This window comes from Martes martes, assembly GCF_963455335.1.
Source record: "Martes martes genome assembly, chromosome: 10".
Taxonomy (NCBI): domain Eukaryota; kingdom Metazoa; phylum Chordata; class Mammalia; order Carnivora; family Mustelidae; genus Martes; species Martes martes.
The window spans coordinates 115,469,702-115,495,454 of record NC_137898.1 but is presented as its reverse complement, the minus strand read 5'-3'; the positions used below and the strand labels follow the sequence as shown (position 1 = coordinate 115,495,454).

At 50.7% G+C, this 25,753-nt stretch overlaps 1 protein-coding gene across 1 annotated transcript; it reads left to right on the top strand.

Annotated features, from left to right (window-relative positions):
* Nucleotides 1–1,830: 1,830 nt before the first annotated feature.
* Nucleotides 1,831–24,122, top strand: CFAP300 (cilia and flagella associated protein 300). The gene is made up of 7 exons (XM_080814943.1): nt 1,831–2,036; nt 2,612–2,693; nt 8,689–8,764; nt 13,639–13,805; nt 17,310–17,482; nt 22,142–22,208; nt 23,445–24,122. The coding sequence occupies exons 1-7, from the start codon at nt 1,927–1,929 to the stop codon at nt 23,571–23,573; spliced, it is 804 nt and encodes a 267-aa protein (XP_080671069.1). The 5' UTR covers nt 1,831–1,926; the 3' UTR covers nt 23,574–24,122.
* Nucleotides 24,123–25,753: the final 1,631 nt, after the last annotated feature.

The following is a 25,753-nucleotide window of genomic DNA, read 5'->3' as shown; positions in this document are numbered from 1 at the left end:
GGACAAAACTCTTAAATAAGCACATCATTAAAGAAAATATTCAAATGGCCAATATGTCTATTAAAAAAATTGCTCGACAACAACTATCAAGGAAACCCAAATTCAAAATCACAACGAGAAATATAACCTCAGTAGAGAGCCTAAAATTTTTAAAAACTAATGCTATGTGTTGGCAAGAATGTAGAACAACTGGAAATTTGATGCCAGCTGGTTGGAGTATAAATTCATCTCCTTTAGAAAATGTTTTGGCAGTATCCAGTACGGCAAGACCTACTTAGACCCTATGACCGAGCTCTTCCAAAGTTGTATATATTTCCAAAAGGAATAAGCGTGAATTCATCAAAAAAAAAAAAAAAAACAAACAAAAAAAACAGGCCTCAAAATGTTCCTATCTGCTTTCAAAATAGTTTCACAGTGTAAACCCAAAAGTGTCAGCGGTGGGCATCCTCAGGCAATGGACAGTAATCAGTAACAGAAAATAACACACATCTTCCCCAACTTACAGTAGGATTCAATCTCAACAAGCCCATTATAAACTGGAAATGTCAGGAGTTAGAAACGCATTTGCTGCATGGGGCCTACTGAACATCATAGCTCAGGGCCCTGCAGCCTACACCGGGCTGCTGAGCATCTCGCACAGACCGACACTGTCGGGACAGCGACAGGGCGGAGCGGCAGGACGCGTTCACACGGGCGCTGAGCTTAGGGGCTCTTCACCCTCGTGATCGCGTGGCTGACGTGGCTGATGGGACGGCACTGGCCCAGGAAAGACCAAAACTTAAAATTCCACCCGCCTAGTTCCTACTGAATCAGTATTGCCTTCACACCCTCCCAAAGTCGAGAAACGGTTCAGTCGAACCATCGTAAGTCCAGATACACTGCTGTTAGACAAAACAACAAAACCTATGGAGAGAAAAGTTAATTTTCAGTAGAAACTAGGAGGTATTTGTTTAGGCACCTGTGGCTCAGCTGGTAAAGTGATGGGACCCAGTCTCACGGTTCTGAGTTCAAGCTGTAGGCTGGGTATAACGATCACTTAAAAATAAAAAAATTTTAGAAATAAACGTAATATAAATAAGCGTGTACTTGTATCAACCTGCACTCCCTACTGGAGTGTGTATGGAAGTCTTGTAGCCTTCAGATGTAAATCGAAAAGAACAAGAGCCAAATGGTAAAAGAGAATAGTTTTCCAACTAGTCATACAGACTTGTGTCTTCCAAAATAAACCTACTTAACTCAAAAGAATGTCTTCAGAAACGTCTGAGTCCTGCAGCTGAACCAGAAAACTGAGATAGCAGCCTTCGGGTTAGGAAATCAGCCTGCGCTGAGTCATTATGATTAGGAGAACCTTTCAGCAAGAAGGCACCTGCCCCCTCTCCCACGGGACCGCTGCGCCCCGAGCAGGAGCAGGAGCAGGAGCCTGAGCGCGGGGCTGCAGGATGCCCCGGGAGAGGGGGAGGGGGTACCCTTCTCCGCCTGGCCCCGCCCCGCCGAAGCCCGGCCTCCTCCGCGTAGCCCCGCCCCTGCCGTCGGCTGTACCTCTTCCGCGTGGCCCCGCCCCGCCGAAGCCCGGCCTCCTCCGCGTAGCCCCGCCCCTGCCGTCAGCCGTACCTCTTCCGCGTGGCCCCGCCCCGGCCTCGCGCCTGCCGTGAGGCTCGCCTCCTCAGCCTGGCCCCACCTCCATCTCGCCCCGCCCCCACCACATTCCCGGCCTCCTCCGTGCGGCCCCGCCCACACCGCCAACCTGGCCTCCTGCGCCGGAGCAGTCCCGTGGCCCCGCCCCCACTCCCCCTCGCCCCTCCCCGCCGCGAGCGCGACTTCCCCGCCCCGAGGATCCTCGTGGCCCCGCCCCCTGCCGCACAGGGCGACGCCTGGCCTCCGCGTCTCCTTGGAAACGGGCCCCACTTCCGCCGAGCGAGGTGGGCGATGGCGGCCGGGGAGCCGGGGGACTTGGGCGGCTACTACTTCAGATTCCTGCCTCAGAAAACCTTCCAGTGTCTGAGCTCCCCGGAGACCACCAGCCGGCTCCGCCAGTGGTGAGAGGCCGAGGGCAGGGCTGGGCGAGCCCCTGTGCCCGGCGGCGGGGTCCGAACCGCGCGCAGCGCCGCCTCCGCGGGGATGGGGGGCAGGGGGGCGTGCCGGGAGCGCGCCTCGCCGACGCCCCGCGCTGACCCCCCTCCACCCCCAGCCCTCCGCTCCCGCTCGGGGTCCGGCCGCGCGCTGGCCCCGGCCTGTTCCCGCCCCTCCCGCCCCCTCCCGCCCCCTCCCGCCCCGCGCCCGCGCTGGCCCCTCCCCCAGGCTGATCCCACCCCTTCCCGCTCCGGCCCTTCCCTTCGCACCGCCTCACGCTGATCCCGCCCCTCTCGCTCCGCGCTGACCGCCCCCCCATCCCACCCCCATCCCTCCGCTCCGGCTCCGGCCCGGCCGCGTGCTGGCCCCCGCCCCCTCCCGCCCCGAGCCCACGCTGACCCTCTCCCGTACCCCGAGCCCTTGCTGGCCCCTCCCCCAGGCTGACCCCGCCCCGCTCCGTCAGTCCCCGCCCCCTCTGACCACGCCCCGATCTGGCCCCTCCCACCGCCTGCCAGTGCGCTGACCGCCCCCTCCCCCGCAGGTCCATGCTGGGCAGAGTGGCGGCGCAGGCGTTCGGCTTCGACCAGACGTTCCAGGCGTACCGCAAGGATGACTTCGTCATGGTTGGTGTGAGGGTGGAGGTCCCTGGGCGGCCGGGCCCCGGCTGGACACGGGGGAGCTCGCCGCGGGGGTACTCCCCGCCTCCCAGGCAGGTCGGCAGAGGTGACCGCGTGGGGAAGGGGAGCTGCCCGACCGCAGGAGTTCGCGGGCCGTCGTTAGACCCGCAGGCACACGGGACAGGGTGCTCCGTCCGCGCTGCACTGGGGGCTGCGGGGGCTGCGGTGCGCGGTGGGGGGGCTGCGGGTGAGCGCACAGCAGGGCACTGACAGCAGGTAGACTCCCGCGCGCGTGCGCGTGGGGAGGAGGGGGCCTTGCCGTCCACCTTGGCCGGGGGAGGGCCGCAGAGCGAGCAGGGGCTGCTTGTCCGGCAGGTGCGGGATCCAGCTGTCCGTGGGGGTGGTCCTCCTCCCACCCGCTGCAGGGGCTGCTGCTCCCTGCGGTCCCTCCAGGTGTCCTGGGCCCCTCTGCTCTTTGTGCAGGATTGGCCGCGGGCGGAAGGACCATCCTGCCCCATGTAATCTCTTTCCAAATAAGGACAGCCTCGTGGGCGCCTGGGTGGCCCAGTGGGTTAAGCCTCTACCTTCGGCTCAGGTCATGATCTCAGGGTCCTGGGATCCAGTCCCGCATCCGGCTCTCTGCTCGGCGGGGAGCCTGCTTCCCCGTGCGCTCTCTCTGCCTACTTGTGATCTGTCTGTCAAATAAATGGATTTTTTAAAAAAAATCTTAAAAAAAAAATAAGTACAGCCTCGTTCTGAGGCTTCAGCAAGGACAGAGACGGCGGGTGGGGACGGGCACTTCTCAATCCTTGATACAGGGTAAGGTGGTCAAACGTCTTTCCCTTTCCTGAAGATACTATTATAACAGTAAGATAACATAATTCTGTTATGACCACGTGACATTTCTCAAGTTATCATGGTTAGGTTTTTCATTCATACCAGCACTGGCTTTCAAATTGATAGAGATTTTTAAAATCAGGACTGTAATCCACTGAGTTCAAGTGCTACAGAAATTTCCTTATGAATCATCTATTCAATAAATGTTTGTTGAATGCTTAACTAGTTCCCTGCTGGAGGATGTTGAGAAGACAGAGAGACCTGGTCCCAACTTGCAAGGCACCGAAGCTGGAAATGTGAAAAATTCTCTGCAACACAGTAAAATAATTGCTACAGTGGAGGATACAAGGTGCCTTCCACACAGAAGCATCCCCTAACGGAGGGGCATGGGCATCAGGAAAAACTTCATGGAGGAAGCCATAAAATAAATTAGGGTTGTTCAACAGACACAGAATTCTTCAACAGGTTCAAAATTTATCCATAAAGCACAACAGATTTTCATAATACCGGGCTATTTTTTTCTAAATTTCAAGATCTTCATGTTTATTTATAAATATCCCCATATTTTAGTTCAAAGAAATGTACCTAGAGAATCATTGTTTTTGCTCACGTAACTGAATTGGAGGCCAGGGAGCATAGTGGCTCAGACTGTGGCCCGGGAGGGAATCCGCCCTGAAGCCCATGAACCCTCGGGCCTCCTCGCTGGCCAGGAAGGCCTTTCCAAGGAACTCAGAGGGATCTAGCAGTATGTCCCATAGTCCTGTGCTTCTGAACATTTTCTAAGATAGACACGTTTGTACTCTGGGAGTTCCTAAAGCTGTATACGCTTAGGGCCAGAGGAAACCCAGATCCTCCCCTGATTTGGCCTCTAGCTGTCAGTTCAGATCCGGCCACTGCCGCAGCCTAGCTCTGTGACACTGGCCACGTCCCTTTACCACCTGAGCTTCCCTTTGCTGTTCTGCAAAATGATCCCAGTGCTTGGCACATAAATACTTTTGAGTATGAAAATAATGCTGAGTATCTGATGGCGTAGAAAGAAGATTAAAGGAGATGGGGGCACCTGGCTGGGTCAGGCGGTAGGACGTGCTTGATACCAGGGCTGTGAGTTCAAGCCCCATGCTGGGCATAGAGAGGACTTAAAAAATCAAATCTTAAAAAAAAAAAAGGAAGTAATATATCAGCAAAATGCTTGGCTCATAATAAGTAATATTATTAATATTTGTTTACTACCTTACAAAGTGTTTTTCCTTTTTTTTTTTAAGCTTTTATTTGAGAGAGTGTGAGTGCACAAGCAGAGGGGAGGGGCAGGAGGAGAGGCAGAGGCAGACTCCCCGCTGAACAGGGAGCCCACAGTGCTGGACTCCATCCCAGGACCATATCCCAGGACTGTGGGATCATGACCTGAGCTGAGGGCAGACATCTAACTGATAGAGCCCCCCAGGCACCCCACAAAGTATTTCTCTGTAGCAATAGTGACTCGTGGGTGCCAGAGTGAGTTTCAGTGCTGCTTAGACATTTGTCACTAATCTTTACAACAGTCTAGTAAATTTGGGGTTCTGACCCCCATTTTACAGCTTAGAAAACGGAGGCTTGAAATGGTTGAATAATTTGTGCAGGAATGCCCAGCAAATGGTAAGACCCAGGGGCCTCGTGACACAAGCTTCTGTGTCATTTCTACTACAAATGCTTGTAACTGAACGAAGGGTATTGCTTAAACCTAGAGTTCCAGATTTAAAATGTTCCCTTTCAATTTTAAAAACAAATTTAGAGGGGCGCCTGGGTGGCACAGTGGGTGAAGCCTCTGCCTTCGGCTCGGGTCATGATAACAGGGTCCTGGGATCGAGGCCCGCATCGGGCTCTGCTTAGTGGGGAGCCTGCTTCCCCCTCTCTCTCTGCCTACTTGTGTTTTCTGTGTCAAATAAATAAATAAAATCTTTAAAAAAACAAAAAACAAATTTATGTTCCCAAAGTTCATTTGTGAGGGAGTAAAGAGCTGGAAGGAAGGAAGGAATCATTCCCTCCACTAGCATTTCCGTGGTCTCCAGATCTGTACAGAGGAAACAGACACCATGCAAGAGAGGGAAGCAGTCCAGGCTGGCGCTGAGAGCGAGAAGGCAGGTGGCCCGTGGCCCAGGCCGGGATGCAGACTCCCTGGTGGCACAAAAGAGAAGGCCGTCTTGGTTTTGGTTTGGTTTCCACGGAGGCGCTCAGAGGAGGGTTTACAAAAGACAAGCTCCTCGAGATGGGCCCTGAAAGATAGGTGGGAGTTTGTTAGGTGGACAATGTGGGGGATAATAGGAGATGGGTGGGAGGGTGCGTTAGACGACCTATGCCGTGCAGAGGAGTGTGGGCTTTACCTGGCTAACAAGGAGTTGCCGAGAGGTTTTCCGGAAGCCAGTGACACTCACAATCCTGCCGTCACCTCGGCGGAGCTGTGGAGGGTAGCTTGTTAGGACTGAGTCTGGCAGCAGTGAGGCCGACCTGGCAACTTCTCCCACAGACAGGAGAGTATGACAGCAGCACAGGGATGGCCTGGAGAGATGCTTCGGAGGAAGGCAGTATTCAAGGACTCAGGATATTGAGGATAAGCGGGGAGGTGGGGGGAGTTGCAAAGGATGAACACGTTTCTGATTGAGCTGACCGGGGTGGTAGATGATGCCATTAAAGCCGCAGAAAATACAAAAGAATAAGCAAGAAAACTGAGTTCAGTTTCAGGCATTCTGATCTTGAAATGCACGGAAGTGGCAATACCCTGGATTGTTGAATCTTAGATCCTGCTTTGAGTCTCAAGAGAGAGGTCCAGGCTCAGTGTGCGGTGTGGTGTCCCAGTGTCCGTGGGACGAAGGGTGGGGAGGGGACTCTTCCCCATAAAGCAGGGAAGCGAGTTAGACAGCTTTCTCAAGGTCTGCTGACACTTCATGGCCTTGTGTCACAGGGGCTAGGAGGGCAGGCTTCGAGCTGAGCACAGCGCTGTCCCAGATAAAATTGGATTCCTTAAGGACGAAGAGAATGGATATTGGCTGAGAAGCCAGCAGTCTGCGGGACAGATACCAGAGTCAAGAATCTACCTCCATTTCGCATGGGTGGCGTATGATAGATGTACACTGAAAAATCTATGTTACATAAAAGAACATATTAATTTAGAAATACTTTTCCCACTGTCCCATCTTATGAAACAGGTTTATTCTAATCTCTACATGCACTTGGCCGTCGGTGTCTTTATTACCAGCGTGACTTGTTTGGGCATCATCTACTGTGTTTCCAGAGCACAGCAGCTCCCCTGAAGTTGAGACAGTCCCATCTAATGCCTCCCTGGAAATTCTGTAACAAACCCAAGATGTCATTTACATATATTAGGGCAGGGCTTTTTAGTGTGTTTGGTTTTATTCTTTAGGTGCATAATTAGCCCCAACAACATAACAGCTATCATGTTGCTTTATTTGAGGGGCCTTTAGAAAGACTCACCTGCCTTGGCTTTGGGTCAATTCACTATTAGACTGTTTCCATTACAGCGGCCTATAAAATTCAGTTTTAAGTCGATACTAAAAAGATTGAGTTGATATTCTTTCCCCCTAGGAATAATTACTAAATCTGAATTAAATTTCCCTTTTACTGATTTTTCCAGAAGACATCTAAAAAACATTCAAAACCAGTATTAATTGAGCTTAATTCCAGGTTATGTTTCTTTTCAAAATGTATATTACACAAATTAAGTTAATTGCACAAATGCTCTTTAGCTTATAAGGCTTTATAAAGTTATAAGACAACTTGCTTTTCTTTGCTGAGAAGTAGTTTTGGGGAAAAGTTATTTTTTTGTAAGTGGCCATATATGATACCTGTGAAGTGTTTACCTTTATCCCTCCACCACTAGAATGTCAATGCCGTTGAAAGGGAGTTTCTGCCTTGCGTAATGTCGGCGTTCACACTGATGTCATTAATCTTCACGCTGCACACTTGGTCCTCTTCACTGTTCCCTTTCTCATTAAATAACATTCATTCTGCCTGGAAATGACATTCATGAAAAAATTGCCGGGTCATCTGTGGTTCCTCCTCCTCTCTCTGCCCCGCCCTCCTGTGCAGTCACTGAGTCCACTCCCTTCTCCACCTCCCTACCCGCTTCTGTCCTCTTGACTCACGGGGGCATCAGACCTTCGTGGGTCTCAGCAGTGCCTTCCCTCTGCACTGTTCTCCTCAAAGCCCTTCCGGTCATTCTCCACACTGCTGCCAGAGTGAGCTGTGAACAACAGGACAAATCAAGCTTTCCTTGCTGAAATCTCTGTAGTGTCTTCCTGCTGCATTAAATCCAAATACTCACCCACTTAAATCTGCATTACATCAAGATTGAAATTTGTGACTAGACCTACAAGGTCAATGGTTTAAAAACCAGCAAACAAGGACTCCTGAAAGTTGAGCACTCAGGCTGTCCTGACTTGGTTCCAGCATGACACTAAAAAGACTCTTTCTTAAAGGGGAGAAATTAGCAAGTTTAAAGTCTGTGAGAAAGGAAGGGACATCCCATTCAAGGAAACTAGAGAGGCTCAGTGTGACCAGAGTCAGAAGCAGGGATGGTCTGATGAGGTTAGAAGGTCAAAGCTGTCACTTTTCTGTGTGTCCCTTCGTAGAATTCAGTTGCTGATGGCTTTTAGATTTAGCTGTAGTTGGGGGGGAGTGGGAGTGGCGATCCCTAATTACCTGGGAAAACAAAATTCTTTTTATTAAGTCCCAAAGATACCCGTACTTGGACGTACAGTGTTGTTCATACTCGAAGGTAACAACTAGAAGTTGACAAAACTTCATTTCTTTCTTTTTTTTTTTTAAGATTTTGTTTATTTATTTGACAGACAGAGATCACAAGTAGGCAGAGAGGCAGGCAGAGGGAGAGGAGGAAGCAGGCTCCCCGCTGAGCAGAGAGCCCCATATGGGACTCGATCCCAGGACCCTGGGATTATGACCTGAGCTGAAAGCAGAGGCTTTAACCCACTGAGCCACCCAGGAGCCCAAAACTTCATTTCTTTATAAAAGATTTATTAGACATTTTACCCATTTAAAATTGTTATCCCCAATTTGACTTAAATGAGATTTTATTATAGTTATTTTAGAAGTTAACTCTTGCTACTGTTCATAATAAATTATCTAACTGGCTTCCCTCAAATTTGTCTTTCAGGCTTTCTTCAAAGACCCAAATGTTATTCCCAATTTGAAGTTACTTTCAGATTCTTCTGGACAGTGGATCACATTAGGTAAATAAAACTGACCGTCATCTTCTCAGGTGACTGTTTTATTATTGTGACACAGTTTTGCTCAGGCGTTTCATTATCCGCATCCACACTGCAAGTAATGACGGGCTGGTTTGCTCACATCAAGGTCTCCAGGGAGTCCTTGCTCCTGTCCCGGCCCGAAACACAAGTCTCGTTCTCTCTTTGCATTCGCTGGGGAAGTAGTTCTTGTGCCTCCTGTGGACTCTGCGAGATGCAGGGGACGGTGAGGGGAACTCCAGAAACTGGCCGACATGGACAGACCGGTGCAGTAGTTCACCAGCAAGAGGACAAGGGCATCACAGAAGATTCTACTGATGTGAGGGTGCCACCGCCCTGTCTCTGGGGACTGAGGAAGCAGCTGCCACGAAGCGTTCCTAAAGTAATACATGAAGCCACGGAAGAGAGTCTTAAATTCTCACGAAGACAACTTTATATACGTAATAATTTCATAGTACCTTGAAACGTAGCTAGAGATCTTTGAAGAAAATCACCCAGGGGTGCCTGGGCAGCCGAGTCGGTTGAGCGTCCAGCTCTAGATTTGGGCTCAGGTCGCAATCTCTGGGTCCAGGGATCGAGGCCCGCGTCATCGTCATCGTCGAATTACCCAAACACTTAATAACATTCGAATCTCTTAAATAGCTCTCAGGCCAAGGAATTAACCAGAGTTAATAGAAAAGGCTATTCTAAAAACAAAAACATGAACAGTATATTTCAAATTTTAGATTGACGTGTTTTAACAATAGAACAAATTGTTCCTTTTAGGAGGAAAATCTGGCTAGTAATGTGGCTCTGTGCTCAAGAAAAATGTAAGTGGATTTTAAATGAGATGGGTTGTTTTGGTAAATTCGTATATTGCGTGTTCATGGAATTCTAGTATTACACAAAAATTACTTAAAGTATTAGTCAAGACCAAGGTGACCAATAGTTCATGATGTTAGAATTTGTGGGTCACATTTTATTGCTTTTAGCTAAAGACCACTGCAAAATTTATAAAGGAAAAAGCTGGTACAGTGTGATCTTAAGAGTATTACACAGTTAAACTATCCAAGCAAATGTACCCACCGGTTCAGAATCTTCGAAAGGAAATCATCAGAGGCGCCTGTCACAGTGTTTGGCGTCACTTCAGTCAATTCCTTTATAAAATAAGCTTCGTTTAGAAAAAATCCAACCTTCCCCTGTATTAGCAGACCCCTTCACAGAGCGGTGAGACTGTCCCGACTTTGGTCCTGGGGCTTAGCAAAGGCCCCGCGCACGGAGCGCTTCCGAGATTCCACATGCGCGCGGCAGAACCACTTAGAGGCCCGCGACTAGCGGCCGGGGCGCAGCGCCCCAGTCCGAGGCGGACGTCCCCAGGCGCGCGCGGGAGCCTTCTGGGCCTTCTGCCGGCTTCTCTTGGTCTGAATTAGGGACCGTCTTCCCTCTTTTTCCTCTGCGGGCCTTTAGAAGCAAAATAAGCACCTTCTCAACGTGAGACAGCAGACAGTCTTCTCGCGGGCGACCCGTTTCGGAGAGCGTCCCTGCCGGCTCTGGCGCCTGGCCGGCTGCTGCCGGGGCCGCTGCGTCCCCTCCGCCAGCGGCCCCGGCCCCGGCCCTCCGCGCACGGACACGCTGAGCCCTTTCCTGGCTGACACATGGTGGATGCGTCCTCTGTGCTCAGGGAAGGGCGTTACAGTCGTTCCCTCCTTTAATTCCCAAAACAAGTCCAAGAGGTGTTACTGTTATTATAAATCCGTTTCACAAATGGAGGGTCGGGTTCGGGAGCTCAGTCATTGGCACCGTCTTAAGGCTGGCTGGGCTCAGCAGAGCTGAGAGTCAGATCCGGGCCCCAGACTTCCAGACCCTGACCTCTGCACTCTCCTGCCTCTGCCATTTCAGGTTTGAGACAAGCACTGTCAGAAAAGCAAAAAATAAATAGGAAACCCCCTGTGTATGCTGGTATCAAGGGGGAAAAATATGTTCTTCACTTTGTGTGTGATCCTAGCAGTGCAGTACGGATCTCACAAACGCTGGAGACGGAAGTTTACTGTATTCCTGCGTGACAGATAGCATGTGCTATGGACTGAATTACGTCCCCTCCAAATTCTTGTGTTAAGCTCTAACCCCCGGTGTTACGGTATTTGGAGATGAGGCCTTTGGAAGATGATTATTTGAAAGTGCAGTGGGGATCGGTTGGGAGGCTTCGAGTGCCTCCTGGCCCAGATATATGGACGGGAAGCTTGATTCCGGTGAGGTTCATGCAGAAATGAGGACCTTATATCAGAAACAGGAGGAAAGGCAGCCCATAGAATGGCAGAGACCTTGGCTGGATGATGATGTAGTGTTTTGCAGAAGGTAGAACTTGGAAGTGATAAAATTGTGTGTTTAGCTGAGGTCTCTAAACCAGGTGGTGGGGGAGCTGCCTGGTTCTTTCTGGATGTTTATAATAAAGCAAGAAAGGAAAAAGATGGGTTGAAGAAGGAATTGTTAAGGAGGAACCAGAGCTTGAAGATTTGGAATATCCTCAGCGTTTTCATAGTGTCAGGAAAGAGAGAGAGAGAGAGGGATTCGTCTGGAGAGAACAGATGCACCTGGATGACCATGTGACACGGAGAGAGTGCACATAACTGGGACTCACCCAGCCACTCCATCAGAAGCCCTGGATCGGGGTGGGGTGGTGCCCGCAAAGACGCTGCCAGTGTGAGGGACGGGACAGACCATAGATCCTATAGGACCAGACCAGAGAGCCGCTTGGCTGCAGACACCGCTCTTCTTCAGGAGCAGAGAAGGACCGAAAGGCGGCTCAGGTCCTCAGGGCCAGCCTCATGCCAGGAACACCGGAGGGGGACACCTCAGAGCCTCAGCCACCGTCCGCAGCAGGTCGGGAGGGCAGAGCATGGAACCAAAGGGGAGTATTCTTGAGGCTTAAAAATGTCAGGAAATTTCCCTTGCCAGGTTTCGGGCTTGCTTGGGACCATCACCCCCTTTTTTTCTGCTTCTCCTCTTTGGAATGGACGTGTCTGTTCCTTGTCTCCCCATCGTATTTTGGAAGCATGTAACTTGTCTGGTTTCGCAGGTTCCTAGCTGCAGAGGAATTTTGCTCTGCGATGACTGACCGTCCGGTCTCGCCCATATCTGATTGAGGGGATCTGTACGGGAGACTTTGGACTCTGGACTTTAGGCTTGGTGCTAGAATGAGGTGAGACTTTGGGGGCTGTTAGGATAAGTGTGTTTTGCATGTGAGAAACACATGAGTTGGTGCGGGAGAGGCAGAATGCTGTGGACTGAATTGTATCCCTTCAAAATTCAGTGGATGAAGCTCGGACCCACCCAAAGCCCCCATCTCAAAATACCGTTGCACTCGGGGGTTAGGAGTACAATATGTTTTTGGAGGGAGATAATTCAGTCCATAGCAAATGCTATTTCTATGCTTCTGATCAAGTGGTTTGAATTTAATGACGTTTCTCGCCATCCAAGCCCTCCTGCCACTCGCCCCATCAGAGCTAGGACATGTTTATGAACATGGCCTGTTGCCCAATGTCAGCCCCTCCCCCGCTGGCCACCAGCCCGTCTCTGAAGACTGGATCCACGTGCTCCTGCTCAGACACAGTTTCTGTCTCCAGACACCCATCGTGCCTCCCACAAGCCCGGCTCAGGACCGGAACGAGGCAGCAGGTCCTGGCCGGACTCCGGGTGGACAGCCGAGGAGGAAGTGCGATACTCGCCAGCGCTACTCTTCTCAAGCTCAGGCTCCTCTTTGCGTCGGAGATGAAGCACGTGTATCAGGGAAAGGGAGGACGGAGGGCTCCCCCACCAGGGTATGCTGTTCTAGGGAGCACCTGCAAAGAAGAACACCACTCCTTTATAGCTGAGGGTGTGTGCGCTTGCACATGAAAGACAGAAAAATTGGGGCGCCTGGGTGGCTCAGTGGGTTAAAGCCTCTGCCTTTGGCTCAGGTCATGACCCCAGCGTCCTGGGATCGAGCCCCGCATTGGGCTCTCTGCTCAGCAGGGGGCCTGCTTCCCTTCCTGCCTCTCTGCTTACCTGTGATCTCTGTCAAATAAATAAATGAAATGTTTAAAGAAAAAAAAAGAAAGACAGAAAAATTGAGTGATTCACTGAGATGATAATAAAAATATTCATTTTAATCTCTGTGTCTTTCTGTAATATAGAAGAACCTCTAAAAATGGAAAATCCGTTCCTAAAGGACACATTGAGGAAATCGGCTTGGGGTGGGGGAAGGTGTGGAGGGGGTGAGAACTACAGCTGCAAGAAGAAAATAGACAAAACACGGTGGTTGCAGATTTCTCTAGTTCCAGCCTTGCGGTGACTCCATCAGGGCCTGGTCTGAAGCTCCCCTTGACTAGGAAAAGCTAGTTTTCATAATAAACGCTGTAAATGAGATCATAAGGGAGAAATTTTTAAATGGAGAGAAAAAATTTCCAGACCTTCTCAGGACTTTAGAAACACCCGTTACTTAATTAAAGTTTTTGTAATGTGAATTATAAGGCATTGAACATAATACAAATGCAAAATCATTTCACAAAGGGGTTCCTATGCTTTTATAGGCACTTCTGACATATGGGTTAAAAGGGATGTAAAAACACCTACACAAAACATGTATCTCATGTTCAAGTGTTTTCTAATTTACATATCCTTCATGTAGGCCTGAAATATTCAAATTTTGTTACAGACTTTTAATGATTAATCAAAATGAACAAACTGCAAAATTAGAACTTAATAAAATCCCTAAACTTTTAAATATATCAGGATATATGTCATATTTGGCTACTCAGAATTTCTGCATGGTGATACTTATTTTGGGAATAATTGAGAATACTAAACTAATTTTTATATCTCTATAAAATAATATTTTCCAGGAACTGAAGTGAAAAAAATTGAAGCTATAAATGTTCCTTGTACACAGCTTTCCATGTCGTTTTTTAACCGGTTGTATGATGAAGATATTGTACGAGACAATGGACATATTGTTAAATGTTTGGATTCTTTTTGTGATCCCTTTCCTGTTTCTGATGAGTTACGAAAAGTAAGTATAGATTTTTAAAATTTCACTAATGGAATTTTATTTCAGGAAATGCTTAATGTCAAAAACTTTTGCCTGCCTAAAATACATAATCTCTTATCAACAATAATGATCAGCAAGTCATTCATGGGACTTTTCCTATCGACTTAATTATTTGTATATTTCAGTTTTCACCAGACGCTACTGACTTTGATGCGTACAGGCCAGAGATGCTGCTGGACGCCATACAAGGTGCAGGACGGCCCCCACAGTGACTTCTCAGACCCAACATGTCCGTGGTGCTGGGGTCAAGAGATCCCCCTGCTCAATATGGGGCTCCTAACATCACATGAATATATAAAAACATCCCTGTAGTACAAATCCTTTGATCTCACTGGTGAGATCAAAAAAGCCATTTGATTAACTCATTTCGGTTTTAGTGAGAGGTGTACTGAATTTGAATCAGAAGACCTAGATTATTTACCTAATTCCTGAGTTGTTATTCATCAGAGAGTAGTAACATTAGGCAAATCACTCAATATCTACAGTCGGAAGATCTTACCTGCACCACACAGAGATTAAAATGCCTAGGCGGGGGCACCTGGGTGGCTCAGTGGGTTAAAGCCTCTGCCTTCAGCTCAGGTCATGGTCCCAGGGTCCAGGGATCGAGCCCCGCATCGGGCTCTCTGCTCAGCGGGAAGCCTGCTTCCCTTCCTCTCTCTCTGCCTGCCTCTCTGCCTACTTGTGATCTCTGTCTGTCAAATAAATAAAAATTAAAAAAAAAAATGCCTAGGTGGGGGAGATAGGGCTTCTGGGTGGTGCAGTGGGTTAGGCTAGTGGGTTAGTCCGACTCTTGGTGCCACTCAGGTGGTGGTCCCAGGGCTGTGAGATCGAGTCCCATGTCACACTTCACGCTCAGTGCAGTCTCAAGATTCTCCCTCTGCCTCTCCCCCCACAATGAAGAAGTCTTTTAAAAATGCCCATTTGGAGCGCCTGGCTGGCTCACTGAGAAGAGCCTGTGACTCTTGATCTCAAGCTCATGGGTTTGAGCCCAACGTTGGGCATAGAGAGTACTTAAATAAATAAAAAAATAAAGCTGCCCATTCTACCTTCTTTCTGAAATTATTGAGATAATGAGTTGAGAAAGCATTTAAATGCACTTTTTTAAAAGCGTGAAATGTTAAGATGAAACGTATTATTGTCATCGTCGTTTTAATTTGAAGAAAGACTACAAAGTGGTTAAAAATTAGGGTTTTTTTTTTTAAGATTTTATTTATTTGACAGAGATCAGAAGTAGGCAGAGAGGCAGACAGAGAGAGGGAAGCAGGCTCCCTGCTGAGCAGAGAGACCCATGTGGGGCTCGATCCCAGGACCCTGAGATCATGACCTGAGCTGAAGGTAGAGGCTCAACCCACTGAGCCACCCAGGCGCCCCAGGGCTTTTTTTTTTTTTTTAAGGTTTTATTGGTTTATTTGAGAGAGAGCACAAGCAGGGGGAGAAGGATCAGAGGGAGAGGGGGAAGCAGGCTCCCCGCTGAGGGAGAACCAGGGTTCGTGGCCTGAGGATTAACCGACCGAGCCACCCAAAGTTTAGGCCTTTGGTGTCAAATGGACACAGGTCGCACTTGGTAACCGGGACGGTTGGCCTCTCTTCTTGAGTAAAGTCGGGACCGTGTGGAGTTCTGTAGCTCAGTGCCTGGCGCGCAGTCAGGCTCCGGGGCTGCTCATGACTACTGGTCGCGAACGTTATTCTCCGCGCGGGAGAAGGGGAGTCGGAGCCTCGCGTCTTGCCAGTCCGGATGGGTGTGAGCCGGGGGAGTCTGCTCCGGCCTCCGCATGCAGCAGCTCAGGGTGCGGGGGTCCAGGCGGCATCCCGCGGGGTGTGCGGGCATCCTCGCCCCAGAGCGCCTGGAGGAGGTCGAGGCCCCGAGCGCAAGGTCGCACGCGGCTGCGGAGGCCGCACGGGGCTGCCCCGCGCACTCGGGATAGCGCGGGGATAGCGCGGGGACGGCTCGCGGAGCCCCCGCTGCTGGTTTCTCCTCTTCCTACCCTGGCCGGGGACGCGCCTCTCGGCGGGGTCGCGAGTCCCGTCCGGCTCTGCTTCCTTGGGGCCCCGCGGGTGTCCGCTCCTGGGCCTCCGCCGGCGCACGCGCCCCTCGGAGTCCAGGCGCCGCCCCCGCCCCCGCTGCGGGGAGCCTGCGGCCACGGCCTCTCCCTGCGCCGCGCGTCTGTCTCCGGCCTCTCCGGGAGCCGCCCCGTGCGCAGGCCGCGCCGACTCGGCTCTCCCGCGCGTCGCCCCTCTCTGCGGCTGCCGCGGTCCGTGCTGCTCGGCGGCCGCGGGCGAGGGTGTGACCCGGCTGCGCCCCGGCCGGAGAACACGATCGATCGCAGGCCTCCAGCGTCCCCTCGCCGACAACCCGACAACCGCGTGCTTCCCCGCGGGGGCACAGCCTGACTCGTTCAGCACCGCCCGCCTGCCCTCGAGGGCCCTGCGGCTGCCGGCCGTGCGCGCCCGGAGGGTCAGAGCAGCCAGCGCGGGCACTGCTGTCCCCCGCGGCCCCAGAGCCCTCGCGCTCCAGGATCTTCAGACTGCGCGGCCCCCTCGGTTCAGTGAGGAGGGCGCTCCCCGAGGAGCGTGTGACTTCGTCATTCCTGAGCGCTCCGTCCCTCTGGGGTTAAGCCAGATGTTTGGGTAGCTGCGAGCAGGGGACGCCCGGGAGCCCGCGCGGGGACCTGTCTTCCCGCGGTGGAGATGGGCTGCCGCAAACTCATGGTAAGTCACCTGTGCATGGACAGCACCACGGACTTGATTGTTTTTTTAAACGCCTCTTGCCTGGCGACCTTGTGATGAGTATTCATTAGAGACCCGGGTGTAGACCATTCGATGGAAGAAACGTAGGGTGTGTTGCACACTCGTCCCTCGTGTGTAGCTGCCAGGTCAACAAACGAGTCAGTTGTGTCACGCCCCGCGGTATAAGGACATCCCCCCGTCTCACCCAGTCCCGCTGTTTGCTGAAGGAGCAGGCGGGGTGTCCAGAGAGCAGGAGTCAGTGTAGACTGGTGGTGGCAGGAAGCAGAAGTGTGAGCGGGCCGGGGAGGCCAGGCACATGCTCAGGGGGGATTAGGATGCCACCACTGGGGTGGCCTCCAGATTGACGTGAAGGCTGTAGGCCTTACAGGATGGAGAGGCTTGTCCACTTACTTAGGGCTCCTTGACTGCCCAGAAGTTTCCTGGCATGTCCGTGCTAGCAACGCAGTAGCACGGGGACTAGGGACAGAAACGAGTACGAAGGTGCAGAAAGGAGGAGAACGCTTCGACCTCCTTTTACTCCTTCCGCTGAGCCTCAGGACATCGGGGGAAGACAGGGAGGACGGGAGCCGGTCTCACAGATCACTCGTTTCAGTGGTTCCGATCGCTTCTTAAAATAGGCCTAAGATTATCTGTAAATGAGTAAATTGGAACTTCTGAAAACAAGACTTAGAACCTCAGATCACGTTACGTGAAGATGAATTTTATTATCGTCCGTAGGTGCTGCTTGTGGAAGATTCCGAGCGATATGACATATTCAGCCGACCCGACAGAGAGGAGTTTCTGTTCCGTCTTTTCAAACATCTCTGCCTGGGCGGAGCCCTTTGTCAGTACGAGGACGTGCTTCCCCCGTACCTGCAGACCACGAAGCTCCTCTACAAAGATCTCGTGAGGTAACGTGGCCAGAGCGCAGCGGGCACATCGTGGGTGGCGGGCTCGCCTGCGTCTGCTGGGGTCCCATTAGCTCCTGATCGTGTGAGCGCGGCGCCCCGGGGCCCTCCCACGGCCACCCACCTGTCCCTGTGTCCCCGGCTGACGCTCACAGGTTACTGTGGTTCCCAGGAGGGGGAAGGATTCCCATCTGGCCGCAATGTCAGTCCAAATCCCAGTCCATTTGAGGTATCCTGCTGGGGAACTTTTTTCTTTTTGAAGATCAGACTGGGGTAAAAACTTTATAAATCATTTGTTTCGACTTTCATTGGGTTGGGTTTTCAGTAATGCAGACCCTGCTTCACCTTCACAGGCTAAAGCGATAGGAACAGTGAAAGCAAAGGGTCCCGGGGTTTAGTTATGAAATTGTACTTTCCTAGGAAATCAGCAAAATTAGCTTCTCATCGGACTCTTGACTGTTGCTTATAATCACCCCTGTTCTCACTTATACTCCGTGTGCCTGACGACTGCACAGCAAACCGCATGATTTCGGTGTCTTGCTTCGTGGTTTTAAAAGCAGAAAATTTTTTTCTTTAATGTGTCTCTGATTTTTGTGAAAAAGTGACTGTATCTGTTCATAAAGATGGAGAAAAGAGCTATGTTTGAAACAATTCAGAAAAACATATACATACTTCCATCCCGAATATTCTGTCCTTGTCATTTGCAGCTCATGACAACATCAAAGCTGGCTTCTGGCACCGCCTGTCGCGTGCCTCGTGCTGCACACGTGGGCACACACACTCGCACGCACCGTGCTGCCCCCGCGGTGTGCTCGGCTCCACTGGCCACACGAACTGAGGAGTTCCTCACCACCCTGCGCCGTGGTGGAGGGGATTCTGCTGGGGGTGTTTGAAATAGAAATAACTGCAGACCCACGACCTTGAGAAACTGATATTTTCCCCAGCGTCCCCTTCCCTGGATTCTCACCTGTGACTCACTCCTATGCTCCTTGGGTGCTAAGAACAGGTACGGCTCTGGGGGGGACAGCCACTCGTCAAAGTAGGAGTCAAAACACAGAGCATCTTACAGAAAGAATAGGAATCGAGTCCACAGAATCATTGTAGCAGGCAACGGGCAGGTGTTAATTTTGTGCATGGAGCCAGGCTCCAGAGAGACCAGAGGAGCATCAGACAGTCCTTGACCTTAAGGAGATTATTGGAAACTAACATCTCATAAAGGAATTTTTAAAAATATTTTATAAGTAAAAATGTTATGAAATCAAGTGTTCAGTTTTGTGTAGGCAGATCTTTGAAGCCCTTGATACTGCAATAAATGCCCCAGAAGTGCGAAAGGGGAGATTGTCAGAGTGGCTGTGAGCAGTTGGGGAGTCTGGATGGGATGGAGACCCCGAGGCTGGTGCAGAGAAGGGCAATCTGTCCCCAACCCTGACTCCCCGGGCATCACATCCCAAGTCACATTTACAGCATGGCTCTTACTAGAGAACCAATAAATATTTCTCTTGATGATCCGAGTTTAAACATGCTTACGAATTTTGTTGCTGAATGAGGAGGAGATGTGGAATTGTCTTCCCAAAGCAACTTTGGTAGAAAGTTTAGATTAGAATAAATATTGGCTTAAGACGGTGGAAGTACCAACAGCGGGCAGTTGGGTGGATTAGGTGATCGCAGCCCCTTCAGAGCTCTGCGCGTTTGCGCACCCCTCGCACCACCTGTGGCCTTTCTCACTTGAGTTGTGCTGACTCGGGTCAGGTGCCCTGTCATCTGGTTAAGGGGAGGACAGAGCGTGGGTCGCTACCGCTCTTACCGAGGGACGTGGCAACTGCAGGTGCTGTCGGCAATTTCAGAATCCTGAGCCACGTATACGAACAGGTTGTTGGTACCAACGACAGACTCGTTTTCTCCCGTTCCTTCCCTTGACTTTTGGGGGTTTTCACATTTTTTAGAGACCGTCTGCTGTCTTTCTAACTGTACGCACAGTAGTGGCTGTACCTCATCTCCCCTGTCCCGGCAGAGAAACGTCACCACGAGTCCCCTCCGGAAAAGCCCGTTGAGCCTCTCGTCTGCAGCGCCGCAGGCGCACCACAGGGCTGGGCGCTAGCGGCCTCTGGCTCACCCGGAAAGCTCGAAACATTCTCCAAATGGTTTCTTCCCTTCTCCGTTATTACACGGCCTATAAAATAACACTTGTTAAATGTCCTGGGAAATGCCTTCTCCTCAAGGATTATGGTTCTTCTAAATGACAGGGTGGCACCTGAGAACCATTCGTTAAGAGAGCGGATGACCAGGGGTTTCCTTCCCCTTCCGAAACGTCGACGCAGAAGTACCCGCGTGGTCACTAATGCTGCTTTTCCCTTTTCGGCTTCCGGTGTGAAACACGTGCTTAGCCAGAGTTTTTGGAGAGGCTTTCTCAACTGCGCATCTGCGCCACAGGGGACATCGCAGGGTCTGAACTGAGGCTGGACTGTGGCTTCCGACGGCGGCGCCGCAGAGGGATTCTTGTGCCCCGAGCTGAGCGGCTCCGAGCCGGGGCACACCGTGTGCGGTCAGCGTGGGATCCCGCCTCGGAAACGAGCACCAATGATTTTAAGAAACCGCTCATTACTTTATTTCTAAACCATTAGTGTAAACACACTTTTAAACAGAACTCTAGGGAAATAATGTTCTCGCACCCTTGAAAGCTCGTTGGCCTGGAGGGAGGGGCTGCTGCGGGCCCCTCGGCCTGGAGCCCGGGTGGGTGTTGCCCCTTCCTCTTCGAGTTGGCGAGGCGATATCTGGCCGGTGATGCCCTACTTGAGCTGTAAAAAATAAGAAATTATTTTAGCGCTACTTTAAAATAAGAGTAATACAGGATCAGAGGGAATAAAATGGAATAATACCATTTATTTCTGTTAGGAACCAATTTCTAATAACGTTCAAATCGTAGATCCTTTTTTGTAAGTAACACAGTTATGGTGCATGTTAGTATGTTTGAGTGATTGTTAAATACTAAATTTTCTTCTAAGTTTATTTGATAAGCATGAACTTTTATAAGGGATTGTTTGGGGCTTTTTGGGTAATAGTTTTAAACTGGGCTGATTTACATACAGTCAAGTGGACAAACCCTAGTGTACCTACAGCGTAGTGAATTTTTATATGTCTCTGCCCCTATAACTACCTGCAGGTCAAGACTTAAAATTAGTTATGACCATAGCTGTGTTGTGTTTTGATTCAGGTGTTACGTAGCTATGTGCACTGTCAGTGTTTTGTATGTACTGGTTACAGCCATCCCTTGTGTAAGCACAGAATCTGGAGTGTAATCTTCGGTTTTTAAGCAGTCGGTGTTAAGTATTGGAGAAATAGAAGAAAATGACGTTGGGCCGCTGGGGCGGCTCAGTCTCTTGAGCGTAGAACTCTCCATCTCAACTCAAGTGTCCGTCTCAGAGTCGCGAGTTTAAGCCCCATGTCGGACTCTGCGCTGGGCATGGAGCCTGATTTAAAAAAGAGAGTGACTTCAATCCGTGTCAGAGAGATACAAGGAAATTAATTCCATGATATCTGAGTTTAAATTTGAATGGAATGCTTTCAAGATAAAAACTGCCTAAGAACTTTGAACCCAGAAATGAGTGGAGTCTGGCCACCAGTAGGGGCACAAGCTGACACACACTCACATGCACACTCACGCTCCACACTGCGCCCCTTCCTTCTCCTCATCTCTCCCTCCCTGTTACTCTTCACGTGTAGGGAAGGAGAAGCAGTACTTGGGTCTCTAAAGTGAAAAAGACAGATGTCTTCTGTTAAGTGTCACCTACACGTGTCCCCTGTGAGGCGTGCCATGTGTCAGCGAGTGCAAGGGGAAGGACCGCGTGCCGTGTCACCTGACTGTGCTTCCAGAAATAAATGCCTTAAATACCTTGCTTAACTTCTCCGGTTCTGTCGTCTATAAACTTGGTAGAATAGTGCCAACCCAGCCCCTCGAGCTGCGTGACCTTCATACGAAGTCTAGCACGTAAGGGCGTTCGGCAGATTGTGAAGTGTCACAAAGATCACGCGTCTGAGTGTCTCTCTGTGGCTCATCCCCCGTGTCCCAGCGCGGCCCCCACCACACATGCCACCGGTGGTTTTTCACGGGGAGACTGAGAAAAAACGATTGTCACGTGATAGTGAATAATCCATATTTAACAGTGCTCTTCATCCCGCTCAGTTCTCTGGGTAATCCTCACGGGAACTGTGGCTTGCCCACGTCACATGGGAGAAAAGTGATGTCCGGGGGGCTGGTGCCGCCCAGTGTGCAACGGTCACTCGGGGGCCGAACTGCCATGTGCGCCGAGGTGGTTAGACCCAGAGTGCACATGTTCGTCCCTGCCCCGTGCAGCTGTCCACACTCCAATCCCACTCCTACCGGCTCCTCGTTTTCTAGTAACTGTCTCTGGCCTGGGAGACCTTTCATCACCAGAGCACAGTGCCTCCAACCATCCAGGTCCATTTGCTGCTATTCGGCTGGGTGACCTTGCCCCGTCCTTGGATGAAGCTGCAGACGCCGTCCGTTTCAAACCCGTCTGCGTGGACATTATCTGTTTGTTATGTATGAATAAGAGCACCCGAATACTAACACAGACCAGTATTTTAAGTGTCTCATGCCAGTGCTTGCTGTATTTAAAATGTACCCCTTTCCCCCTATTTTAGTGTTCGGAAGAATCCTCAGACCAAGAAAATACAAATTACTTCTTCCGTCTTTAAAGTCACGGCGTATGTAAGTGTGGAGGGGGGACTCGCAGGCGATCAGTTTAGTGCTTGTTACTCAAAGGGCTGTTTCAGCTGCCATGAGCACAGCCCCTTCAAGGCTACGCCTGGGGGAGAAGACGAGGGTCGTTAGTGCTTTGTTAAAAGTGAAGGTTGATGAGGTATGGTTTCTGCGGAGAGTCACCCGGACTTCTCCCCTCCTTTCTGTTGTCCGCGACTGACAACCGTCCTCACGCATTCACGACCCGTGTCTGCCAGTGGGACGGAGTCGGACACGATTCTCTAGGCTCCAAGCCACAGTGCAGATGGCAAGCAAGTAAGAAGGCCCTAAATGCTTGAAGTCTAGGGCCCTACAAAGATTATTTGCATATTTGAAGCAGTTTCTAAGTTCCTTTATTCAATCACTTAACAAATATTATTGACCATCCATTGGGTATCAGCTACTGTCTTGGGCTAGGGCACTTTTTGTTGATAAACAAGAGAAACATAATTGCTTCCCTCATAGTAGGGAAGGACCACATTCTGAAGGAAAGCAAAGATGGGAGAACATGGCAAAATAGAAATTTTTGCAATAGTGACACTTTAAAAACACTTTTACAAAAGATAAGATTTCCTTTTGGGCTATAAAATCCTTAAGGTCAAGAATTATGTGTGTGGTACAGCATATATGTACAGTAAACTGTTCCATCAACAGATATTTTAAAATAGCAATTTTTTTAAAAGATTTTATTTTTTTATTTGACAGAGATCACAAGTAGGCAGAGAGGCAGGCAGAGAGAGAGGGGGAAGCAGGCTCCCCGCTGAGCAGAGAGCCCAACGCAGGACTCGATCCCAGGACCCTGGGATCATGGCCTGAGCCGAAGGCAGAGGCTTTAACCCACTGAGCCACCCAGGCGCCCCAAAATAGCAATTATTTTTTAAAAGATTTTATTTATTTATTTGACAGAGAGAGTACAAGCACGGGGAGCAGCAGGGAGAGGGAGAAGCAGGCTCCCCACTGAGCAGGGAGCCCGACGCAGGGCTTGATCCCAGGACCTCGGGATCATGACCCAAAGAGAAGGCAGATGCTTAACAGGCAGAGCCGCCCAGGCGCCCCTAAAATAGCAATTATTTACTAAATTACTGTCAAAGATTTGATATGTTTCATGACATTTTAACAGAAAATATAGAATAGTCAAATATGTTGGCAATTACTTAAATGTCGTGACAGACTAAGTCATCTATAATGTAGCTTTATCTCTTTCAGGACTCCGCTGGCGTGTGCTACCCTTCGACCAAGAGTCACGAGCAGACCTTCTCTTACTTTATTGTGGATCCGATCAAGCGTCATGTTCATGTTTTATACCACTCTTATGGTGTGGGGGAAATGTCCTAACACTGTTCTTTCAGAGTCTCTATTTTGATACTGTTTTGTATACCAATTTTTAATCTTAATGCCCATTTATGGGTAAACATTTACTTTGCAAGTTAATTCCAGTAAAATACAGAGAACCTGCTTGGAGCAGAAGGAAACGAATACCAAGAGGCCTTCCTGTATGCGTATCTGCAGCCGTAACGTCAGGACTGAATTCCATCCCGAACACAGTCGACACTAGTACAGTCATGGAATTTTTACAGAAAGTTAAAAAAACTAAAAATCTAGTTCATATTTGTTGCATTAGGATTCACGTAAGGCCTCAATTTTCCATGTGTTTTGGTTTAGAAGCCAGTTAGTTGTGGGTTGAAATCGTGGCGGGAAACCTGAGATCGCTCTGTTGATCATCGATATGAACGGTTTGCTTTTTAAATCTGAGTTTCATTTCCTTACACTTCTTTATTGCATAAAGATTTACATCTCTAGGGCTGTGAAGTGCCTCATAATTCCTTTGCTTCATTTGTCCCACTTTAAGATCCTCAATAAAAAAGTAATGTGGAAGTCATCGCCAACTCTGCTGTCACATAACAAATTAAAGCTGCAGCTGTCCGTCTGTCCCTCTGTCCGTGCCCCCACCCCCTCCCCCATGGCTCTGAGAGGAGCCGCCCACGTGCAGGGAGAGCCCTCCTGATGGTATCAGGTTGGCGGAGGAGGAGAGAGCAGGCGCCTCACGTCGCACTCTCCTGGGCGCCCGTTCCATTCGTAAGAGGAATATGTGACTTAAGATTTTTAATGGAAAGAACGACGAGGGGTGTCTGGCTGCCTCAGTCCTCGGAACAGGCTCTTGATCTTGGGGCTACAGGTTCGAGCCCCACATTGTGGGTAGAGATCCCTTAAAAATAGAATCTTGAAAGAAAGAGCGAGGGAGTGAGGGAGGAAGAGAGACGTGACTGGCGTGCGCCCGAGGCGATGCCGCGCGGGCCGGCCGTGCTGACGCTCTGGGGGGAGGCGCGTCTGGAACCTGTTCCTGTGTTGGGAGGATAGGGACGGCAACCTGGGGTGCGTCCCTGTGGATGGATCTGGAAAGCTGCTGGCAGTTGGGGTAGGGCGTTCAGGACAGCTTGTCTCACTTCCCATGCAGTGCTTGGCACATTAAATGTTGGTTGAACGAATATTTTCCAGACACGCTCCTAGTATCTGTAGGTATTTTTAAACCATATGAGAAATAAAATGAAGGACTAAACACGCCAGCCCTGCTGCGTCCCGCGCAGACCCTGCAGCCTGGGGGCCCTGTCCTAGGCGTGCGGCTGGCCAGTCAGTGCGGGGCGAGGCCACGTCCTGCTGCCTCTGCGGAAACCCGCAGTCTCGGCCGGCAGGGCCGGGTCCTGCCAGCCTGTGTCTGCGGCACCTTGGCCTGGCTGCCTCGGAGGAGAGGGTGCGCTGTCAGCTCCTGCAGAGGGGGGCGTGGGGGCAGGAGGCAGGAGGCCCCGGGGCCCAGGTCCAGAGCCCGAGCTGGGGACTGCTCCTGCGGGGGGGCCGCTGTCCTCTCTCTGCTTCAGAGGCCTTTGAGGAGTGTGGCTCCATTGTCCTGGGATCGTCGTTTTCAGGACCCGTCTGCGACGGGGCACGTCAGCAGCACTGAGGACAAGAGGGTGCTGGGGCCAGGTGGCCCGACGGCCCGGGCTCTCGGTCCTGCCCGTGCTGGCGGTGTGACTGAGCTCGCTGTCATGTCTCATGCCTGACTTGCCTCATCTGTAAAATGGGGACAGTAGGGCTTTCCTTCACAGGTTCCTGTGAGAATCACGTACATTAGTCGTCTCGCTGGGCTCAGGATGGCGCCAAGCCCCGTGGCCTCTGTGTGCGTTTGGGCTCTTCTCACTCGCGAGGGAGGAAATACGAAAAAATCGGGAGTGAAACTGCCTGCATACAAAGGTAAGAAACCGTCTTCCCTAAGGTCAGAGTTGCTTTTTCATGGGTTCTGTTATTATGGGTTTGAGCTGAGTGGGTACAGGAGGTCAGGAGGTGGGGGGCGGGGGACGAGTCCCCTGCTCTGGCCCCAGGGGACGCAGAGGATGTGCTTGTGTGTCCGAGAACCTCTGTGGCAGCACTTTGCACACACAGAATGATTTGCCCGCCTCACCTGTTTGTAGTTGTTTAAAAGGTGTCATGAAAACAGGACTTGGTTGTCTGTGGCTCACCCC